Raw genomic sequence first — 18,066 nt, 5'->3', positions numbered from 1 at the left:
GCTTTATCATGTTTGATTTTATTCTCTTACAAAAAAAGTAATAAGATCTATGGGAGCAATAAAACCCAAAATGTGTAAATTTTGTTGTAATAAAGAGAGGGGAAAAAGTGCCCAAAAGGATACAACAGCAAGTGTGTTTAGGTGTGTTAAATAGATGACCATATTAATATTTTTGATTGGATCATTGAACACAACTATTTGCAGTCTCACTATTTGAATGTTCACTTTGTACGCTTTGATCCTGTGACCTGAATCACCGTTTCAAAGATGATAGTGTGTAATCTATTAACTGGTGATATCTTACTGATTTTTTTTTGTAGTTCTGTATTACTTGAACCCTTATACTGTTTTGTTTTGTTCTGTTTTTTTCTCTTTTTCCTTTTAAATAAAAAAAAGGTAAGGTGGCTGCGTGGGTTTGTAGTTATAGTTGTATCTTCTCATCTATTCCATTGATCTTCAGGTCTGTTTTTATTCCAGAACCATGATGATTTTATTACAGTAGCTTTGTAGTATAACTTCAAGTCAGAGATTGTGATGCCTCATGCCTTGCCTTTGCTACTTAGAATTGCCTTTGCTATGCTATGTTTCTTCTGGTTCTGAATTTTAGGAGTGATTTCTCTAGATCTATGATGTATGCTAGTGGTATTTTGATTGGAATTGCATTAAATCTGTAGAACAATTTTGAGATAATGGCCATTTTCATAATATTTATTCTTCCTATCCATAAACAAGGGATGTCTTTCAATTTTCTGAGGTCCTCTTCAATTTCTTTTTTCATGGTATTATAATTTTCTCTAAGTAGATCTTTTACTTCTTTGTTTGATTAATTCTTAAGTATTTCACTTTGTTGGATACTATTGTAAAGGGTGTGGCTTCTCTTATTTCTATCTCAGTGGTTTCTTGTTAGTGTATAGGAATGCTATTGATTTTTGAGCGTTGACTTTTTATCCAGCTACATTACTGAATTTATTTATTATACTGAGGAGTCTTCCAATGAAGTTTTGGGGGTCTTCTATGCAGAGAATCCTGTCATCTGCAAATAATGATAATTTAACTTCTTCTTTTCCTATCTTACTTCTTTTATGTCTCTCTCTTGTCTAATTGCTCTAGCTAGTATTTCCAGAACTATATTCAATAGGAGTTGAGATAGTGGACATCCTTTTATTGTTCCTGATTTTAGGGTAAAGGCTATCAGTTTTGGCCATTTAATATGATGCTAGTTGTTGGTTTATCATAGATGGCTTTTATCATATTAAGGTAAAGGCCATATATTCCAATTTTCTGTAAGGTTCTTACCATGAATAAGTGTTGGACCTTATCAAAAGCTTTTTCTGCATCTATAGAAATGATCATGTGGTTCTTATTTTTGGCTGTATTCATATGGTGGATTACATTTATTGGTTTCCATATGTTGAACGATCTCTGCATTCCTGAGATGAATCCCACTTGATCATGGTGTATAATCTTCTTGATGATTTGCTGCATCCTATTTGCCAATATTTTATTGAGAATTTTTGCATATATGTTCACTAGGGTAATTGGCCTGTAGTTCTCTTTTTTGGTTGGGTCTTTCTCAGGTTTTGGTATTAGAGTAATGTTTGCTTCCAGGAATGAGTTAGAGAGGATTGCTTCCCTTTTAATTTCATTGAAGAGTTTGAAGAATGTCAGCATTAAATCTTTGAATTTCCCATAGAATTCTACAGTGAATCCATTGGGATTTGGGCTTTTCTTTGTTGGTAGGGGTTTAATTATATTTCCATTTTGTTAATTGAAACTGGGTTATTCAGCAATTTTACATCTTCTTGACCAGCTTTGGTAATTCATGTTTCTAGGAATCTATCCATTTCTTCTGTTATCAAGCCTATGAGAGTAGAGGTTTTTGAAATAGGTATTGATGATCTTCTGTATTTACACAGGGTCTGTAATGATTTCATCCTTTTCTTTTCTTATTGCATGAATTTGAGTTTTTTCTTTCCTTTTTTAATAAGCTAGAGCCCTGTCAATTTTATTTATTCTTTCAAAGAACCTACTTTTTGATTTATTGTTTCTTTGTATTGTTTTCTTAGTCTCTATTGCATTGATTTCTTCTCTGACCTTTATAATTTCCTCCCTTCTTTTGGCTTTGGCATGACTTGCTCTTCTTCTTCTAGATGTTTGACGTGTAGTATCAGGTTATTTAACTGTGTTTATTCTGTTTTCTGGATATGGGAATTCACTGCAATAAATTTTCCTCTGAGAACTGCTTTCATTTCATCCCACAGGTTTTGGTAAATTGTATTTGTACTTGTGTGTTTCCTTGTAGATATTACTTAATTTGTTTTTTAACTTCTTCTGTGACCCCCTGATTGCTCAGTAGTATATTATTCAATTTCCATGTGTTTGTGGTGTTTTTTCAGTTTCTTTTGTCATTGATTTCTAGATTCATGGTGCTATGATCTGATAACCTGCATGGGATAATTTCATTTTTTTGCATTTACTTAAGCATGTTCTGTGGGCTAGTATATGGTCTATTTTTAAAAAGTCCCATGTGGTTCTGAGAATAATGTGTATTTTAATGTTGTTGGGTGGAGTACTCTGTATACATCCACCAAGTCCACTTGATCACAGGTATGATTTAGTTTTTTGTTTCTTTGTTTGTTTTCTGTCTAGTTGATCTGTCCCTTTGTGTCAATGGTGTGTTACAATCTCCTGTTATAATTGTGTTATTTCTTATTTGATTTTGAATTTCTGTTAATACCTGTTTTCTTTAACTGGGTGCTCTGGAATTTGGTGCATATATGTATTTAAGATTGTTATCTCTTCCTCTTGAAGTTTTCCCCTTACTAATATATAGTGACCTTCTGTATCTCTTTGAATCATTCTTGGTTTGCAGTTCACATTGTCTGCAAACAAAATAGCTACCCGTGCATTTGGGGGGGGGGGCTCTTTTTGCATGAAGTATTGTTTTCCATCCTTTCACTTTCAGTCTATGAGTTTTCTTTTGGGTTAGGTGGGTTTCCTGTAGAAAGCATAAGGTTGGATGTTGTTTCTTGATCCATTCTGCCAGTCTGTTTCCTTTAATTGGTGAATTGAGGCCATTTACATTAATGGTTATAAGTATTATATATTGGTTAATTTTTGACATGTTATCTTTCTGTTGTTACATCTTTATCTAACCACTCTGTTTGTCTGCCTTGCTTAGTGGTTTTTTTCTGTGTCTACCTATAATGTCTTTCAGTATTCTTTGCAGGCTTGTTTTGGTGATCATGAAGTTCTTTAGCTGTTCTTTGTCATGGAAATATCTTATTTCTCTATCCATTTTGAAGGATAGGTTTGCAGGTTACATCAGTCTAGCTTGGAAGTCATTTTCCTTTTCACTCCATGCTCTTCTTGACTTCACTGTTTGTGTTGAGAGGTCTGCTGTGATTCCTTTATAGGTGATCTGTCTCTTCTCTCTAACAGTTTTTAATATTCTGTTCTTATGTTGTATTTCTGACATGTTGATTATTATATGTCTGTGTGTAGTTCTATTTTGGTTATGGCTGTTTGAGTTTCTATATGCTTCACTGATCTGTATGTCAGTTTCCATTCTCATATTTGCAAAATTTTCAGCTATTGCTTCTGTAAATAGCCTCTTGATATCATTTGTGTCGTCCCCTTCTTTTTCATTTATCCCTATCAATCTTATGCTGCTTTTCTTTGTATCATCTTGCAACTGTTGAATTGTTATTCTCTGGCTCCTTGTTATTTTTAAAAGATCTTTCCTTTCCTGTTCACTTGCCGCAATCTTGTCTTCAAGGTCTGAAATTCTATCTCCACTTTTGTTGAAGTGGTTTTGCCAGCTTTCAGTGGAATTTTTGGTTTCCTGTATATCTCTTTGAATCTGCTTCCTACATTATGTTTGTTTCTTATATTGTTCATTCAGGACTTTGCATTGTTCCTCTGAGTTTTTAACCGTGTCTTCTTTAGATGTGTTCAGCATTTCTTTCATTACATTTATCATTTCTTCTCTTTCCTTGGAGATTATTTCTGATTTGGGTTCTTTTATAGCTTCCCTGATTGTTTTCTGTATTTCAGTTGATATCATTTCAGGCATTTCAGGTATATGGCTTATACTTTCTTCTAGGTACATGGTTCCTAGGCTTTCTTGGGATGGGCTGGAGGTTTGAGATTGCATTTTGGTCTTTCATTTTGTCATTTTCCTATATTTCCCAGTTTCAAGCAGTGTTCCAAAGCTTTCCCCAGTTGTGTTGGAAATCACCTTGTGCGCCCTCAGCTTCTACGAATGAGTGAGGTCACTGAGCGTGGCTTAGTCAGGCCTGTAGGACCTTCTGTACATCTTCCGTTGGTTCAGGAAGCTGGGCAGGCTCCTAACCACTGGGAGCGATGTTTTAAAGCTCTCCCCGAGCCAGCACAGGCACACTAGAACTCACCTCACATGCCCTCAGCTCCAACTATGTCTTCTTTGGGTGTGTTTGGGATTTCTTTCATTACATTTATCATTTCTTCTTTAACCTGGGAGACTACTTCTGATTTGAGTTCTTTTATACTTTCCCAAGTTGCTTCTTTATTTCAGTTGTTAACATTTCAGGAATTTCAGATGTATGGCTTATTTTTTCTTCTGTGTCATGTCTCCTAGAATTTCTTGGGTTGAGCTGAAAGTTTGAGATTTCATTTTTCTCTTTTGTTTTGTCATTTTCCTATATTTCTGGGTTTTGAGTGATGTTTCAAAGCTTCCCCCATGTGCTAGGAATCACCTGGCCCACTTTTGGCTTCTGGGGCAGACAATCTGTAACTGCTAGCTGCTTGGATTTTGCTGGGCATGGGCCAGTTAGGCCCAAGGATCCCATGTGTCTGCCTGTGAGGTGAGTTGTGGAGTATGGTCTTACCACCTGGGAGCAAAGTTTTGAGGCTTCCCTGTGTGCTGGGATTCAACCTATGCATGCTCAAGGGCTGAGACTAAATTCAGGCACTGCCAGCTGCTTGGAGTTTGCTGAGCATGGCCCAATTAGGCCTGCAGAGACCTCCTGTGTATCCTCCAGTGATTTCAAATGTGGGGCATGGTCTTACCACCTGGGAGCCATGTTCCAAGGCTTCCCTGTGTGCTAGGTTTCAACCTATGCACACTCAGGTCCCAGGACTGAATTCAGGCCCATGCAACCTGCTTAGAGTTCACTGGGCATGGCTCAGGCCTGCGGGGACCTCCCATGCATCCTCTGGTGATTTCAGGCACAGGGTATATTCTGACAATCATTCCAAGGCATCGCTGTGTGCTGTGTTTCAACCTGCACATTCTCAGGGCCCAGGATTCTGTTTTGATTGGTTTTATTCTGTACTATTTGATTTTTTTAGACATCTATTTTGAAGATAACAAGAGACTTTAGGGGAGCCAGAGTTGATTTCCTATTATCTTGTTTTAAAATTCCAGATCACTTCCACTGTTTTGTTTTGATTGGTTTTATTCTGTTTTATTTGGTTTGATTTTAATATATCTGATGGTATCGATAGCTATTTTGAAGATAACAAGAGGCATTATGGAAGCCATTGTTGATTTCCTATTATCTTGTTTTGAAGTCCTGTGTCACTTGCGCTGGTTTGTTTTTGATGGGCTTTATTCTGTTTTATTTTGCGTGGTTTTATTCCTTTGAAAATAAAAATTAAAAATACACAATAATAACTCTCAACATAAATGGTTCTAATTTGGCAATCAAAAAACACAGACTAAAAGAATGGATCAAGAAACAACACCATGAGGGGCTGGGGATTTAGCTCAGCAGCATAAGCGCCTGCCTTACAAGCAGGCAGTCGTGAGTTCGATCCCTGGTACTGATAAAAACGAAAAAGACAAAAAAGAAAATGAAAAAAAAAAGAAAGAAAGAAACAACACCATGTTATCTTCTGTAAACTCAATTTAAGGAAGACTGAGGCAAGAGAATCCCCATAAGTTGGAAGCTGGCTTTTGATATAGTGAATTCAAGGCCAGCCTGAACTACAAAATAAGACCCTATCTCAAAAAAAAGAAAGAAAGACAAACAGAAAGACACAACCCAATGGTATGCAATGTCCAAGAAGATACAGATTGAAAATCAAAGGATGGAAATCAATATTTCATGCAACAGTAACCCAGAAAAAAAGCACAAGATGCTATCCTAGTTTCAGACAAAATGGAATTCAAGCTAAAACTGATTAGAATAGATAGAGAAGATCACTGCATATTGCTTAAGGGAACAATTTAACAGAAACAGTTAACAAAGATAGATGTATACACACCAAGCACTGGTTTACCTAACTTTATAAAACAAATACTAACAGATATGAAAAGTCAAATGAGTGCCAATACAATTGTAATGGAGGCTCTCAGTAGCCCACTGTCACAAAGGGACAGATCACCTAGACAAAAAAATCTATAAAGAAAGATAAGAGCTGAACAAAAACTTTGAACAAATGGACTTAAAAGATATTTACAGAGTGTTCAACCCAGCAATAAAGTACACATTCTTCTTGGCAGCACATAGGACTTTATCCAAAATATACCGCATACTAGCCCACAAAGCACATTTAGGTAAATGCAAAGAACTAAAACTATTCCACGCATATTAACACTCCATAGTGGTGTGAGACTGGAAGTCAATGGCAAAAGACACCACAGAAACTATGCAAACACATGGAAATCAAATCTGGGCTGGAGCTGGGGAACATGGACCTGGCCACTGCAGTCAGAGGTCAGGTTCAGCCAGAGTTAGAAGGATGAGAAGCTCATACTGGTGCCCTTTTCTCACTATGCAGAGTGGAAATGTGTATCAGCACTGGTCTGGGTGATTACTGCCACCTTAGCCTTCCAGTGTGCACAAAGACACACCCTGGTTGAATTCTGCTCCTGTAATCCTAGATTGGGAAAAAGAGCCATAAGATATATTGCATTTATTATTCTTTATTTCATTTTTTATTTTTATCATTTTCCTTCTTCTGTTCATTTTCCTCTGCATCTTTATTCCATCATTTTCTCTTTTTAAATGAGCATCTGTGTTTTGTGTGTGTGTACTTCTTTTCCTCTAGCCTTTTTCTTCCAATATAGTTCTCCTTTATCTTTTTATATCCCTACACTTATCCATATCTCTCTATCTGTATTCTTTCTCCTGCTTCTTGTTCTCTTTCAAGTTTTTCTTTTCTTTCTTCTCCCACTTTTCATTTGTCTCCCTTTAACTTTTTTCCTCTAATATCAGTCATCGATCTTTTCCCATCCCATTTTCTCACTACCAATTTTGTACCTAGTTTTCCCTGTTATCCCCTTCTAAATATACAACATACATTTACCATCATTAGGATCCTTTTCCCCTCCCCATTTATTTCCTCTGACCTTTTTTTTTTTCAGAAGACTCTCATTTTTAAAAAAAAAAAAAAAAGCTATTTTCATTCTCTTCTTCCCCCAGCATTACCCAGTCACCAGCTCCGTGGATTTACATAACTGATTCTATAAAATTACTGTTAAATGCTCCTCTATCACTATTAGAGGATACATAGCCATCACATTTAGTGCACATTAACTTTGGGTCAATACTTGGGTTGTTGTGATGCTTGCATTATAGTCATATATTTCTTTTCTAAGTTAAAGGGAGACCCAAAACAAATAACATAGTATGTTATTTCTCAACTAACCCTGCTAGATACCACTGTACTGTATTAGCTTATTACTATGATAGCTGATTTGATTGCATAGGAATAACCCTGACTCAATGGATAATTTTTCATTAGTGAGTCTGTCTGGCCAACCTACCATCACACCTAAGGAGATGGACAGCAAAAGCTCCTAACCCAAGAATTCAAACTGGATCAGACTCTGAAAGAACACCTGCAACCTTCTGGAAATAAATCCTGAGTCTGAGTTAGCTTCAATACTGCAGTGAAAAGATTCAAGGAGTTACTGCATAAGCACACAGACTCTCTGGAAAAGAAGTTATGTGGGAATCTTACTCTGAAAAGAATGGTAATCATTAAGAAATCAAATACTAACAAATTCTGGTGAGGGTGTGGTGCAAACAGAACACTGCCGCATTGTTGGTAGGAATGTAAACTAGTACAACCATTATGGAAATTTCTCAGAGAATGTAAATTAGATATTCCACCTGACGCAGTGATGTCCCTTCTAGGTATCTTTCCCAAAGAGTTTAAGACATCATACTACAGTGATACATGCATACCAATGTCTGTACAACACAACTCATAATAGTTAAATCTTGGGAATAACCTGTATACCCATGAACAAACAATTAGATAAAGAAAATGCAGTATTGGGGGGAGGGAGCAAAGATGGCAGATAGATAACAGCTGACTACGGAGGCTCCCTGAGATAGTCAAATTAGAATTCAACATAATACAGTTTGGGAGCCCCAAACAGAAGGAGATGAATTTTCTCACCCCAAGAAGAAACTAAGGTGAGAAGAACCAATCAAACATACAGTCCTGGTGCTATGATTGGAACAGCTAAAGGTTCAGTGCTCCCATTGCACAGGCAAGTTGCTGCGCCGTCTGAGGTTCCACAGCTTCGACTCACTGAAGCACAGTCACACTGAAGTCAGGGGTCTGCCAGCCAAATGGAGAGCTGAGCTGGCGGGGAGCCTGCATTGACCTGTGGTGAGTGACAGAATGGAGCATTCCACAGAAAGGGGGCCTCCAGTGGATGACATTTTGGGACCAGGCAGGACTGGCAAGTACAAGGGGTAGCAGTGACTTCAGTCAGTTGTTCCCGTCCTGAACAGGATTGGTGGAGTGAGCAAGGCCCAGGTCACATGACATGGCTGAAACCCAATAGGTTATCCAAAATTAATTCCCTATGGCAGTAACACATACTAACGCAGTGAAGCTTCGGAAGTTTGACTGATGCAGACAGGAGGCGGCCACACAATAATACAGTGCAGGCCACAGCAGCTTGACTGATCCAGAGGGGAGGGGCTAGCATACACTGCTCCTGTTTGCAACTTGCTAGCACACTGCATTGGGAAGGGTCATCTAGCCAGCATGCTTCAGAAGAATTGTAACCAACAAAGAAAGAAACTGGGGCCTCCTGGAAGAAATAAAAAAGAGGAAGAGGAAGCAACAACAAAAAGTCCCCAGGTCCCAATCATGAGAACATTGACCCAAGACAGGTAAATACAAAGGAGAATGAAAACAGCAAACATGCAATATCAGACACGGCACCAGTGGACAGAAAGAGATATCTTCGGGACCTCATAGATGAGTTCAAAAGGGAAATATCTAGCTAAGTAAAGCAAGACATAAGAAGATTAATGAAGAGATGCAAAGTACCCCTCAAGCACACACATACAGAAGAAGGGAGGAACTCAAACAAAGGAGAGAACCATTTGATGAAGAATATAAAGAAACTATAGAATACATGAAGCCCGATTCAAAGAGATTACCAGGAAATTAAAAGCTCTATGGAAAGGTGGCAAATCAGCTTGAAAGAAACTAAGGATAGATTATCCAAACTGGAGAACAATTTTGCAATGTGGGATTATTAAAGAGAAAACTTTTTAAAAATAACAAGGAAACAAGAAGTAACAATACAAAGGCTGAAAGATGACAAGAGGATCTATAACTTGAGAATAAAGAATGTGAATAAAGAAGCAGGGGTACAAACAAAGGAACTACAAAGTCTATTCACAGAAAAAATTAAGAAAAACTTCCCAAACATAGGAAAAGGAAAAGATATTCAGATTTATGAGGCATACAGAACTCCAGCCACCTACAACCAAAACAGAACTACACCCAAGCATATAATAATCAAGATCCCAGAAATGAAATTTAAGAACAGAATATTAAAAGCTGTTAGAGACAAGAAACAGATAACCTATAAAGGAAGGCCCATCAGAATCATGGCAGACTTCTCAACACAAACCATCAAATCAAGAAGGGCCCGGAGTGAAATATTCCAAGTCCTGAAAGAAAATAACCTCAAACCCAGATTGATACACCCTACTAAACTGTCTAAAGAAATTAATGGAGAAACAAGATGCATCCAAGACAAAGAGGAACTTGGGAAATTCACAACCACCAATCCAACTATACAGAGAATACTGCAGGGCATGAGAGAGAGAGAGAAAAGTACTAGGATTCCAGGAACAGTGCAAGAGAAGTCTCAATGAATGGGGCAGAAAACAGAATGAAGAAGATAAGCAGACAACTGATGGAAAAAAGAGCATAACAGAAATAAGGCAGAGAAGGTCAGTTATAATCTCTAATATAGATGGCCTTGATGCACTAAATTTAAAAAAAAAAAAGAACCACACGTGGAGTAGATCAGGAGACAGGGTCCACTGAGATGCTATTTATAGGAAATATAATTAACATGAAAAAGAGTACATGGACTGAAAATCAACTATGAGAAAACAAGGCTCTATGTGACAGAGAACCAGAGAGTAATAGGGGCAACTAGATCAGTATTTGTGGATAGATTGGAAAGACAGGCTTTAATAGGTAAAGGAGTACAATTAGAGATCAAGTCCAGGAGAGAGAAGCTTCAGAAACACTTAGGTACATAACAGGTTGCCCCACCACCACCAAATTCAAAACCAAGGGTCTTGGTCAGGCCCAAAAATGTACAGTGTACCCTGGGGAAGTGAAAGGGGAGGGAGAGTCTTAAAAAAGATGGCAGAAGATATTGCTAATAGTGTATCAGGATTTTAAACCCACATTACTCGCACCACTCTGCTTGGATAGATTTTATTCTCTTTTTTTTGATAGATTTTATTCTGTCTCAATTTGTCTACTTGCATTAGATTTGAGGGCACAGACAGCTATCAGCATCAGGATATAGCACAGTAATCATCTTTAATTTCCTATTATCTTAATCTGGAGCCCTGTATGACTTATACTGTTTTATCATGACTGATCTTACTTAAATCTGATTTGTTTGATTGCTGTTTGGTATCGACAGATACCAAAACTGATATGATTCATAGTATCAAGCCTGAAAGTACAGGCAACTACACTGAAGATGACAAGACTCGACGATACACATTCTGGTTTGGTAACTGCCTGCTTTTGAAGTTTTATACCATATAGAAAGTTGTGTTTTAATTAATACTGTTATGTACTGATATATTCAATTATACTATATGTGATATGTATGATATAGTCAATTCAATTAAAGATAACAAAAGACAACATAGGAATTATGGTAGAACTCTTTGTACAATGGTTTTATATGTCTTTTTCATTTCATGTGTTTATAGGAATATGTTTTGTTTTGTCTTGCTTTGTTTTGTTTCTCCCTCTAATACACAAAGGATAGAAATACATGTTAAGGCTCAAGCATGTGTAGAATCTATAAACAGTTTATGAGAACTGATCTTATGACACATGATGAAATGAACAGATACTTGGAAGAAAAAGATACACTAAAGTACCCAGTGTTGATCCTGGAGGGTTATAATGTGAAACCCAGAAATAGTATTATTCTTTGTTGAGAGTGACATTAGACTGCTTGGGTTTGCTCAGTCTCAACATAATTGAAGACATGGATAACTGCATGTATGTTTAAGTGCACAGGATTGATAACCATATTTCTAAATTTTTGTTGGATAGTTGAACAGAACTGGTTGCAGTCTCACTGTTTGAATCCCTACTTTAAATGCTCCACTTTACTATCTTGAAAAACTATTTGTAAGAGGACAATCTGTAATCAGCAACTAGTGATTTCTTACTGTTTATTTTTTTCTTTGAAAGTATATATTATTTCTACCCATTGTCTGTTTTGCTTAGTCTTTCTTTAAATAAAATTTTTTTAAAAAACACTATAGTACCCAGTGCTGATCCCGGAGTGTCATGATGTGAAATCCAGCAATACTATTATTCTTTGTTCAGAATGATTTTAGCCTGCTCTAGTTTGTTTAATCTCAACATAAATGAAAATATGGATAACTGCATGTATGTTTAAAGGTATAGGACTGACAACGATATTACTGTTTTTGTTGGATAGTTGAACAGAACTGGTTACAGTCTCACTGTTTGAATTCCCACTATATATGTTCCACTTTTGTATCTTGGACAACTATTTGTACAAGGACAGTATATAAACATCAACTACTTACTGATTTCTTACTGTTTATTTTTTCTCTGATTGTATATATTATTTCTATCTGTTGTCTGTTTTGTTTAGTCTTTCTTTATATAAAATTTAAAAAAACAAAATGCAGTATCTATATATAATGGAACACTATTATACTATAAAGAAGAGAATAGTAGAGTATTATAGAATATATAGAGCAATATAATAGAGACAAATTTGAGACATTGGTAGGAAAATGGATTCACCTGGAATATGTAATCTTCAGACCCACAAGCTTAAAAACAATATGGTAACTCCCATATAAGTGAGGCAAAGTACAAAGGAAATAATAAAGGATGGATAGAAGGAGAAAAAGGGATGAATCTCTTACACTAGGGAAGTGCCCCATGGGACAAGCATGAAGGGCGAGAAGGAGAGGAAGAAGAAATATGGAGAATAAAGATAAGCCATGTGTAGGAGCCTAGTAACCTCAAGTATCATTAATGGTACATGCCATAACATGAGCCCAGACTAATATCATCAGCAAGAATGAAACACTGGACAGGAACATCAGAGGAGTTGGGAAGGAAAGGGAGAGAAGTGGGATCAGGCATATAATAAATAAATATGATATGTATGTGTAACCACCCCAAATGATTATAAACCACATGAACTACAAACACGTCCTAATAAAACTTTTTAAAAAGAAAAAAAATCAGTCTCAGGAAAATAATAGCATAATGAAAAAGGCATAATCACAGATTCCAGAAGAAATACAGAAAATTATCAGTAACTATTTTGAAAAACTATAGTCTAATAAAATATAAAACTTGGAAGGGGAAAAATTCATTGATACACATGAACTACTAAAGCTGAACTAAGATGGTAAAAAAAATAAATAACCAATATTAGTCAGTAAAATTGGAGAAGTAGTAAAAAAACTAACAAATAACAAAATCTTGGGTCCTAACAGATTTATGGGAAAATTCACAGAGAATCAAATACCAATACTCCTAAAACTCTTTAATAAAATTTAAAGGTAAACAGTTCTCCCACAATCATTCCTAGAAGCAAACATTACTATGATTCCAAAACAATAAAAGACAAAACCAAAAAAAAAGACAACCACAGACCAATCTCTTCAAGGACCTTAAACATGAAGATACTCAAAAGAGATAAGGCTTAGTGGCCCATGGCTATAATCCCAACACAAGGAAAGCTGAAGCAGGAGGATTGCTTGGAGTTTGAGGCTAAGATGGGCTACATAGTGAGTTCAAAGGTATCCTGAATTATATAGTGAGACCCTGTTTCCAAAAAAAAAAAAGTTAAAAAATTTAAAAATTCTAAAGAACATACTGGCAAACATAATGTATCAAATCATCAAAAAGATCATACATCATAACCAACTAGGATTTACTCCAGGAATACAGGGATTGTTTAACATAATGTCTTAGTTATTTTTCTCTCATTGATGAGACAAAACAACCAACATTATTTAACTCCCAGTCTGTGGAGGTTTTAGTCCATAATCAGCTGGTTCTAAGGCAAGGAGATATGGCAGAATGGCAGCTTCCTGATGCCAAAGACACCAAAGCAACAAGTGTAGAAGATGACTTGGAAACCTCTCCTTGAACGCCGAACAATTACTGCAGCATTGGGTAAATCAAGTCTTATTTTTATATGCTGATATGTATAGAGCAGACTATGCTATTTTATTTTTTTAATTGGCTCTAAGCAATGTAAGTAAGGCTAGGCAAGTCACTGATAGGTAGTGCTTGAAGCCAATCTGATAGTTTTTTGTTCTTTCACATAGTGTTCTCTGTAAAGGATTGAGCACAGAGGAACAGCAGAACCAGTAGGCTCTAAGAATGGCAGCTGGATATGAGCCTCAAAGTGAGAGGCTATGACTTCACAGGGCACAACAATATACATATCAGAAACTAAAACAACAGCCTCCTAAAACCCCCTAATTGAGTTATGCACATTGATCTTCTGCCTGTCATTTTCCCCGCATATTGCAAAGATGCTTTCTTCCCCACCCAGCTGCCCAGCTCCAGTTACTAACATAGCTTCTGCCTTCCTCACTATCACTCATTTTGGACCCACTCCGTTCTTCACAAATAGGAAATTTTGAGAGAGGCATTGGGTTAGGGCCTTCGTCTATATGTCCTCTCTTGGGTGGGACTTAGTAGCCCGTAGTTACCCATAACTTTGAATATGTCTTAATGTCTTTGCTCTCATCATGGGTAACACTGAAGATAGTAGATTTGAATTAACCCACTGGAATTTTAATACCTTTTATGAGATTACAAATATAACTTTTCAGATTATGAGATGCATTAGAAAAATAATTAAAATATTTGCATTACAAAAAAGTAAAAAAGGAACAAGCCTTTTTCTGTCCCTTATATTGTATACAGGCTATTTGCCCTAGTTTAAAGAATCAAAAAAATAGACATCTGAAATAAACTGACACCTCTCAGGTGAGGAAATACAACTGTCCAAGGGACACATGAAAAAAATGTTCAATATCACTGGTCATTTGAGAAATGCAAATTAAAACACTGACATTCCATCTCACTGGGTGTGGTGGGGTAGGACTATAATCCCAGCACCCAGGAGGCTGAGACAAGAGATTTGCTGTGAGTTCCAGGCCAGCCTTGGCTAGTTAGATTAAGGCCACTCTGAACTACATAGTGAGACCTTCCCTGAAAAAAAAAATTCCATCTCACCCCAGAAACAATGGCTACCATCAAGGAATCAACCACTAGCAAATCAGACAAGGCTGTAGGGAGAAAGGAACACTTCATTAATGGTGGGATTGTAAACTGATACAACTATTGAAATCAATACAAAGGTTTCTCAAAAACTAAAAATAGAAATTCCATTTGACCCACATATTCTCCTTTTAGATATCATCCCTAAAAGAATTAAAAGCATCATACCACAGTGACGTATGTACAGTGATCTATATACAGTCCCCAACTCACAAATGAATTTTATTCTGGAAGAATGTTAATAAGTCAGATTCATTTGTAAATTTAACAAAATGAGTCTTACGTACCTTGGACACAAATATACAATGTATAGCACAAAAAACAAATTTACACACAAAAATACTGTAAGTTCCCAACTGTATATTACTGTTCTCTATCACACTGTACAGTAAATGCAGAACTGCATAACTGTGACAATATCTCCCAGACCTGCCAGTTACTTCCACAATTTGTTCACATCCCTGAATGTTTGTAATGCAAGGTCTGTTCATATCAATGAAAATTTGCAACTTGAATGTTCGTTAAGACAAGGATTTACTATACCCATGTTTATAGAAGCACAGTGCATAACACCTAAGTCTTAGAAACACCTTGGAAATATCCCCGTCAACAGAGGATGGATTAATAAAAGTGGTATTTATACACAATGAGGCAGTATTTTGCAGTAAAAAAAAAAAAAAAAAAAAGATGAACTTGGGCCAGGGAGATACCTCAGTTGCACAACACCCCTCTGGAAGGCCCAAATCAAGTGAGAGTTTGATCCCCAGTACCAAACAACAAGAAAGAAACAAATGAAGGTGAATTTCTGCTATCTGTAGGAAAATGGATGCACCTTGAGACCATAATTTTAAGTGAGGTGTATAAGATACAAAAGTTTGAACATGACATGCCTCATATGAAAGTTAGTAGGAAACAGACTGAAGAGAGAAAAAAGTCATTGCATTTTAAGTATGTTTCTACCGTCAGTTTCTAATTCACCACCAACATCGTATAAGATACCACATTACTGGATTTCCATTTCTTTGAAAATGTTGAAGGCTTTATTGTTATGATTATTGTACATGATATGTTTTGAAATTTTTGAAGATTCCCAGAACAGGGCCAGGTACATAACTTAGCAACATGTGACTGTCTGGCAAGTGCAAGGGCATGAGTTTGATCCACAGTACAAAAACAAAAAAAACTAATAGGTGAATCTTGGACTAGGTACATCACACTCAGTATTGACTCAGCACTCAACACATCACCAGTCCCTGTCCCAGAAGCTGGAATACAATCAAGGCAATAAAGGCCCATATCCTAAAGGAGCTCCCAACCACACACAGGGAAACAGGAGCAAAACTGTGAAAATAATGGCAGTGCGTGGGAGGGAGGGGCTCAATAACCCCGTAACCTCTTGCTCTGTCTAGGGGAGGAAAGAAAGAAAGAAAGAAAGAAAGAAAGAAAGAAAGAAAGAAAGAAAGAAAGGAAGGAAGGAAGGGAAAGAGGAGAAGAGAAAAAGGAGGGAGAAGGAAGGGAGGAAAGAAGAAAAACGGAAGAATGAAGAAAAGAAAGAAAGAAACAATAATATGTAAACCACCACAGAAATATAGCTGCCAGGGGATGGAAGGGTGGTGATGTACATGTGGAGAACAGAGATTTTTCCAAGGTATCAAACACCTATGTAGGATACTACAGTGGTAAATGCAAGTTATTATTCATTTGTCCAGTCCAAAGAACTGCACAGTACACAGTTAACCCTAAGGTACACTATGGAATTTAGTTAACAATGACACATAAATACTGATTCATCAGTTGTAACAAGTGTATAGCTCCAAAGTAAGATGTTAATAATAGGGGAAAATAGAAAGGAGGACCTATCATTTTTATTTCTCTTTATTTTAAAGATGATAAAACCAAGGAAAGTAAAACAGATAAAACCAATCAAAATAAGCTTCTGTAAGTAATACAGGACTTCAAAACCTTACAAAATTAGCAATAGTTACCATAATGCCTTTTGTTGTCCTCAAAATAGCTGCAGATAAGAAATCTGACCTTTCTGCCTACTTTCTGTAAACCTAAAACTGCCAACAGAAATAAGGTACATTAACTTTGAGAATGCATAAATGTGTTTACATGAAATACTTTAAAAAATCTTCAAGGTGACCAAAGGCTAACTTTACAGAATGCCTATATTTCAGTAGTAATAAAGGGCAGACAAAAAAAGTTTTCTGTTTGTTTCTTTGTTTATGATACTGGGAATTAAACACGGGCTCAAATCAGTTCTTGAAAATTCATCTGGGCATGGTGGTGCATCCTTCTAATCTGAGAAGCAGGAGGATCACAAATTCTAGCCCAACCTGGTCAACTGAGTAACTTAAGCACACAGTGGCTCAAAATTTTTAAAAAGGCTGAAGATGCAGCTCAGAAGAAAGACCCGGGCTCAATTCCTAATACTGCAAAAAGAAAGAAAACAAAAAAAAAAGAAAGAGAGAGAGACACAGAGACAGAGGAAAAAAAAGAAAGAGAGAGAGAAAGAAATGAACAAACAAACAGGGACAGAGGGAGGAAGCAAGGAAGGAAAGAAAGAAAGAAAAGAAAGAAAAAGAAAAGACATTTCTTCACACATAAGCAATTGAGACTGTACTCTTTCTGCAAGGTGAGACAATAGTCTCATATCTATCAAATGCTTTTTTTAATATAAACATTTTAATGAAATAAAATTCCACAATATTATTTCTTCAAATGTCAACGTCTCCCTTTAAACCCTGCTTTAGATACACGCACAGCCTATGACACTGCATCTTTGTGACATTCTTTCCTACCTCTGTCTCCCACACGCTCCTTCACCCACTCGGTGGCTGCAGCGATGCTCTCTGTCTGGGTGACATCCAGGATCACTGTCTCCAGCCGTTCTGATGCCCGCTTCCTCAGCTTCTCAGCCCCTTCTTCTGTCAGACATGCGGCCAGCACCCTCAAGCCTCTCATGTCCAGCTGCCTGGCCAGCAGGTTCCCGAAGCCCGAGTCACAGCCCGTGATGAAGACATACTTGTCGTGGAGGTGGCTCACCACCTGCCTCTCCCGGTACCAGCGCACGAGGTAGTACAGACCCACGAGGGCTGCCAGGTACAGCAACATGACTTCACAGAAACCAAGAACAGGACAAGACAAGAGCCTGCTCTGTGTTCAGCCAGAAGGAAAAGAGGAAATGAGATCCTGATCTGCTGTAGAGTGTGGCAGCCTCCAAACAACCTAGCATGAAATCTATGACTACATTTTAATCAT

The 18,066-nt window shown here is 37.0% G+C and overlaps 1 protein-coding gene across 1 annotated transcript in view; it reads right to left on the bottom strand.

The window, feature by feature from the left end:
* LOC100717492 (17-beta-hydroxysteroid dehydrogenase type 6-like) overlaps positions 1-18,040 on the bottom strand; it is a 66,054-nt gene extending 48,014 nt beyond the window's left edge. Inside the window, exon 1 of the mRNA XM_003475962.4 lies at positions 17,607-18,040. Within this exon, the coding sequence (XP_003476010.1) occupies positions 17,607-17,919 (313 nt within the window). The 5' untranslated portion in view covers positions 17,920-18,040. The remainder of the gene's footprint in view (positions 1-17,606) is intronic.
* Positions 18,041-18,066: the final 26 nt, after the last annotated feature.

Source organism: Cavia porcellus, unplaced genomic scaffold (assembly GCF_034190915.1).
Source record: "Cavia porcellus strain 051 isolate PalLab524CR breed Dunkin Hartley unplaced genomic scaffold, mCavPor4.1 scaffold_8, whole genome shotgun sequence".
Taxonomy (NCBI): domain Eukaryota; kingdom Metazoa; phylum Chordata; class Mammalia; order Rodentia; family Caviidae; genus Cavia; species Cavia porcellus.
The sequence above is the reverse complement of the archived record's forward strand: the minus strand, read 5'-3'. Positions and strand labels throughout refer to the sequence as shown.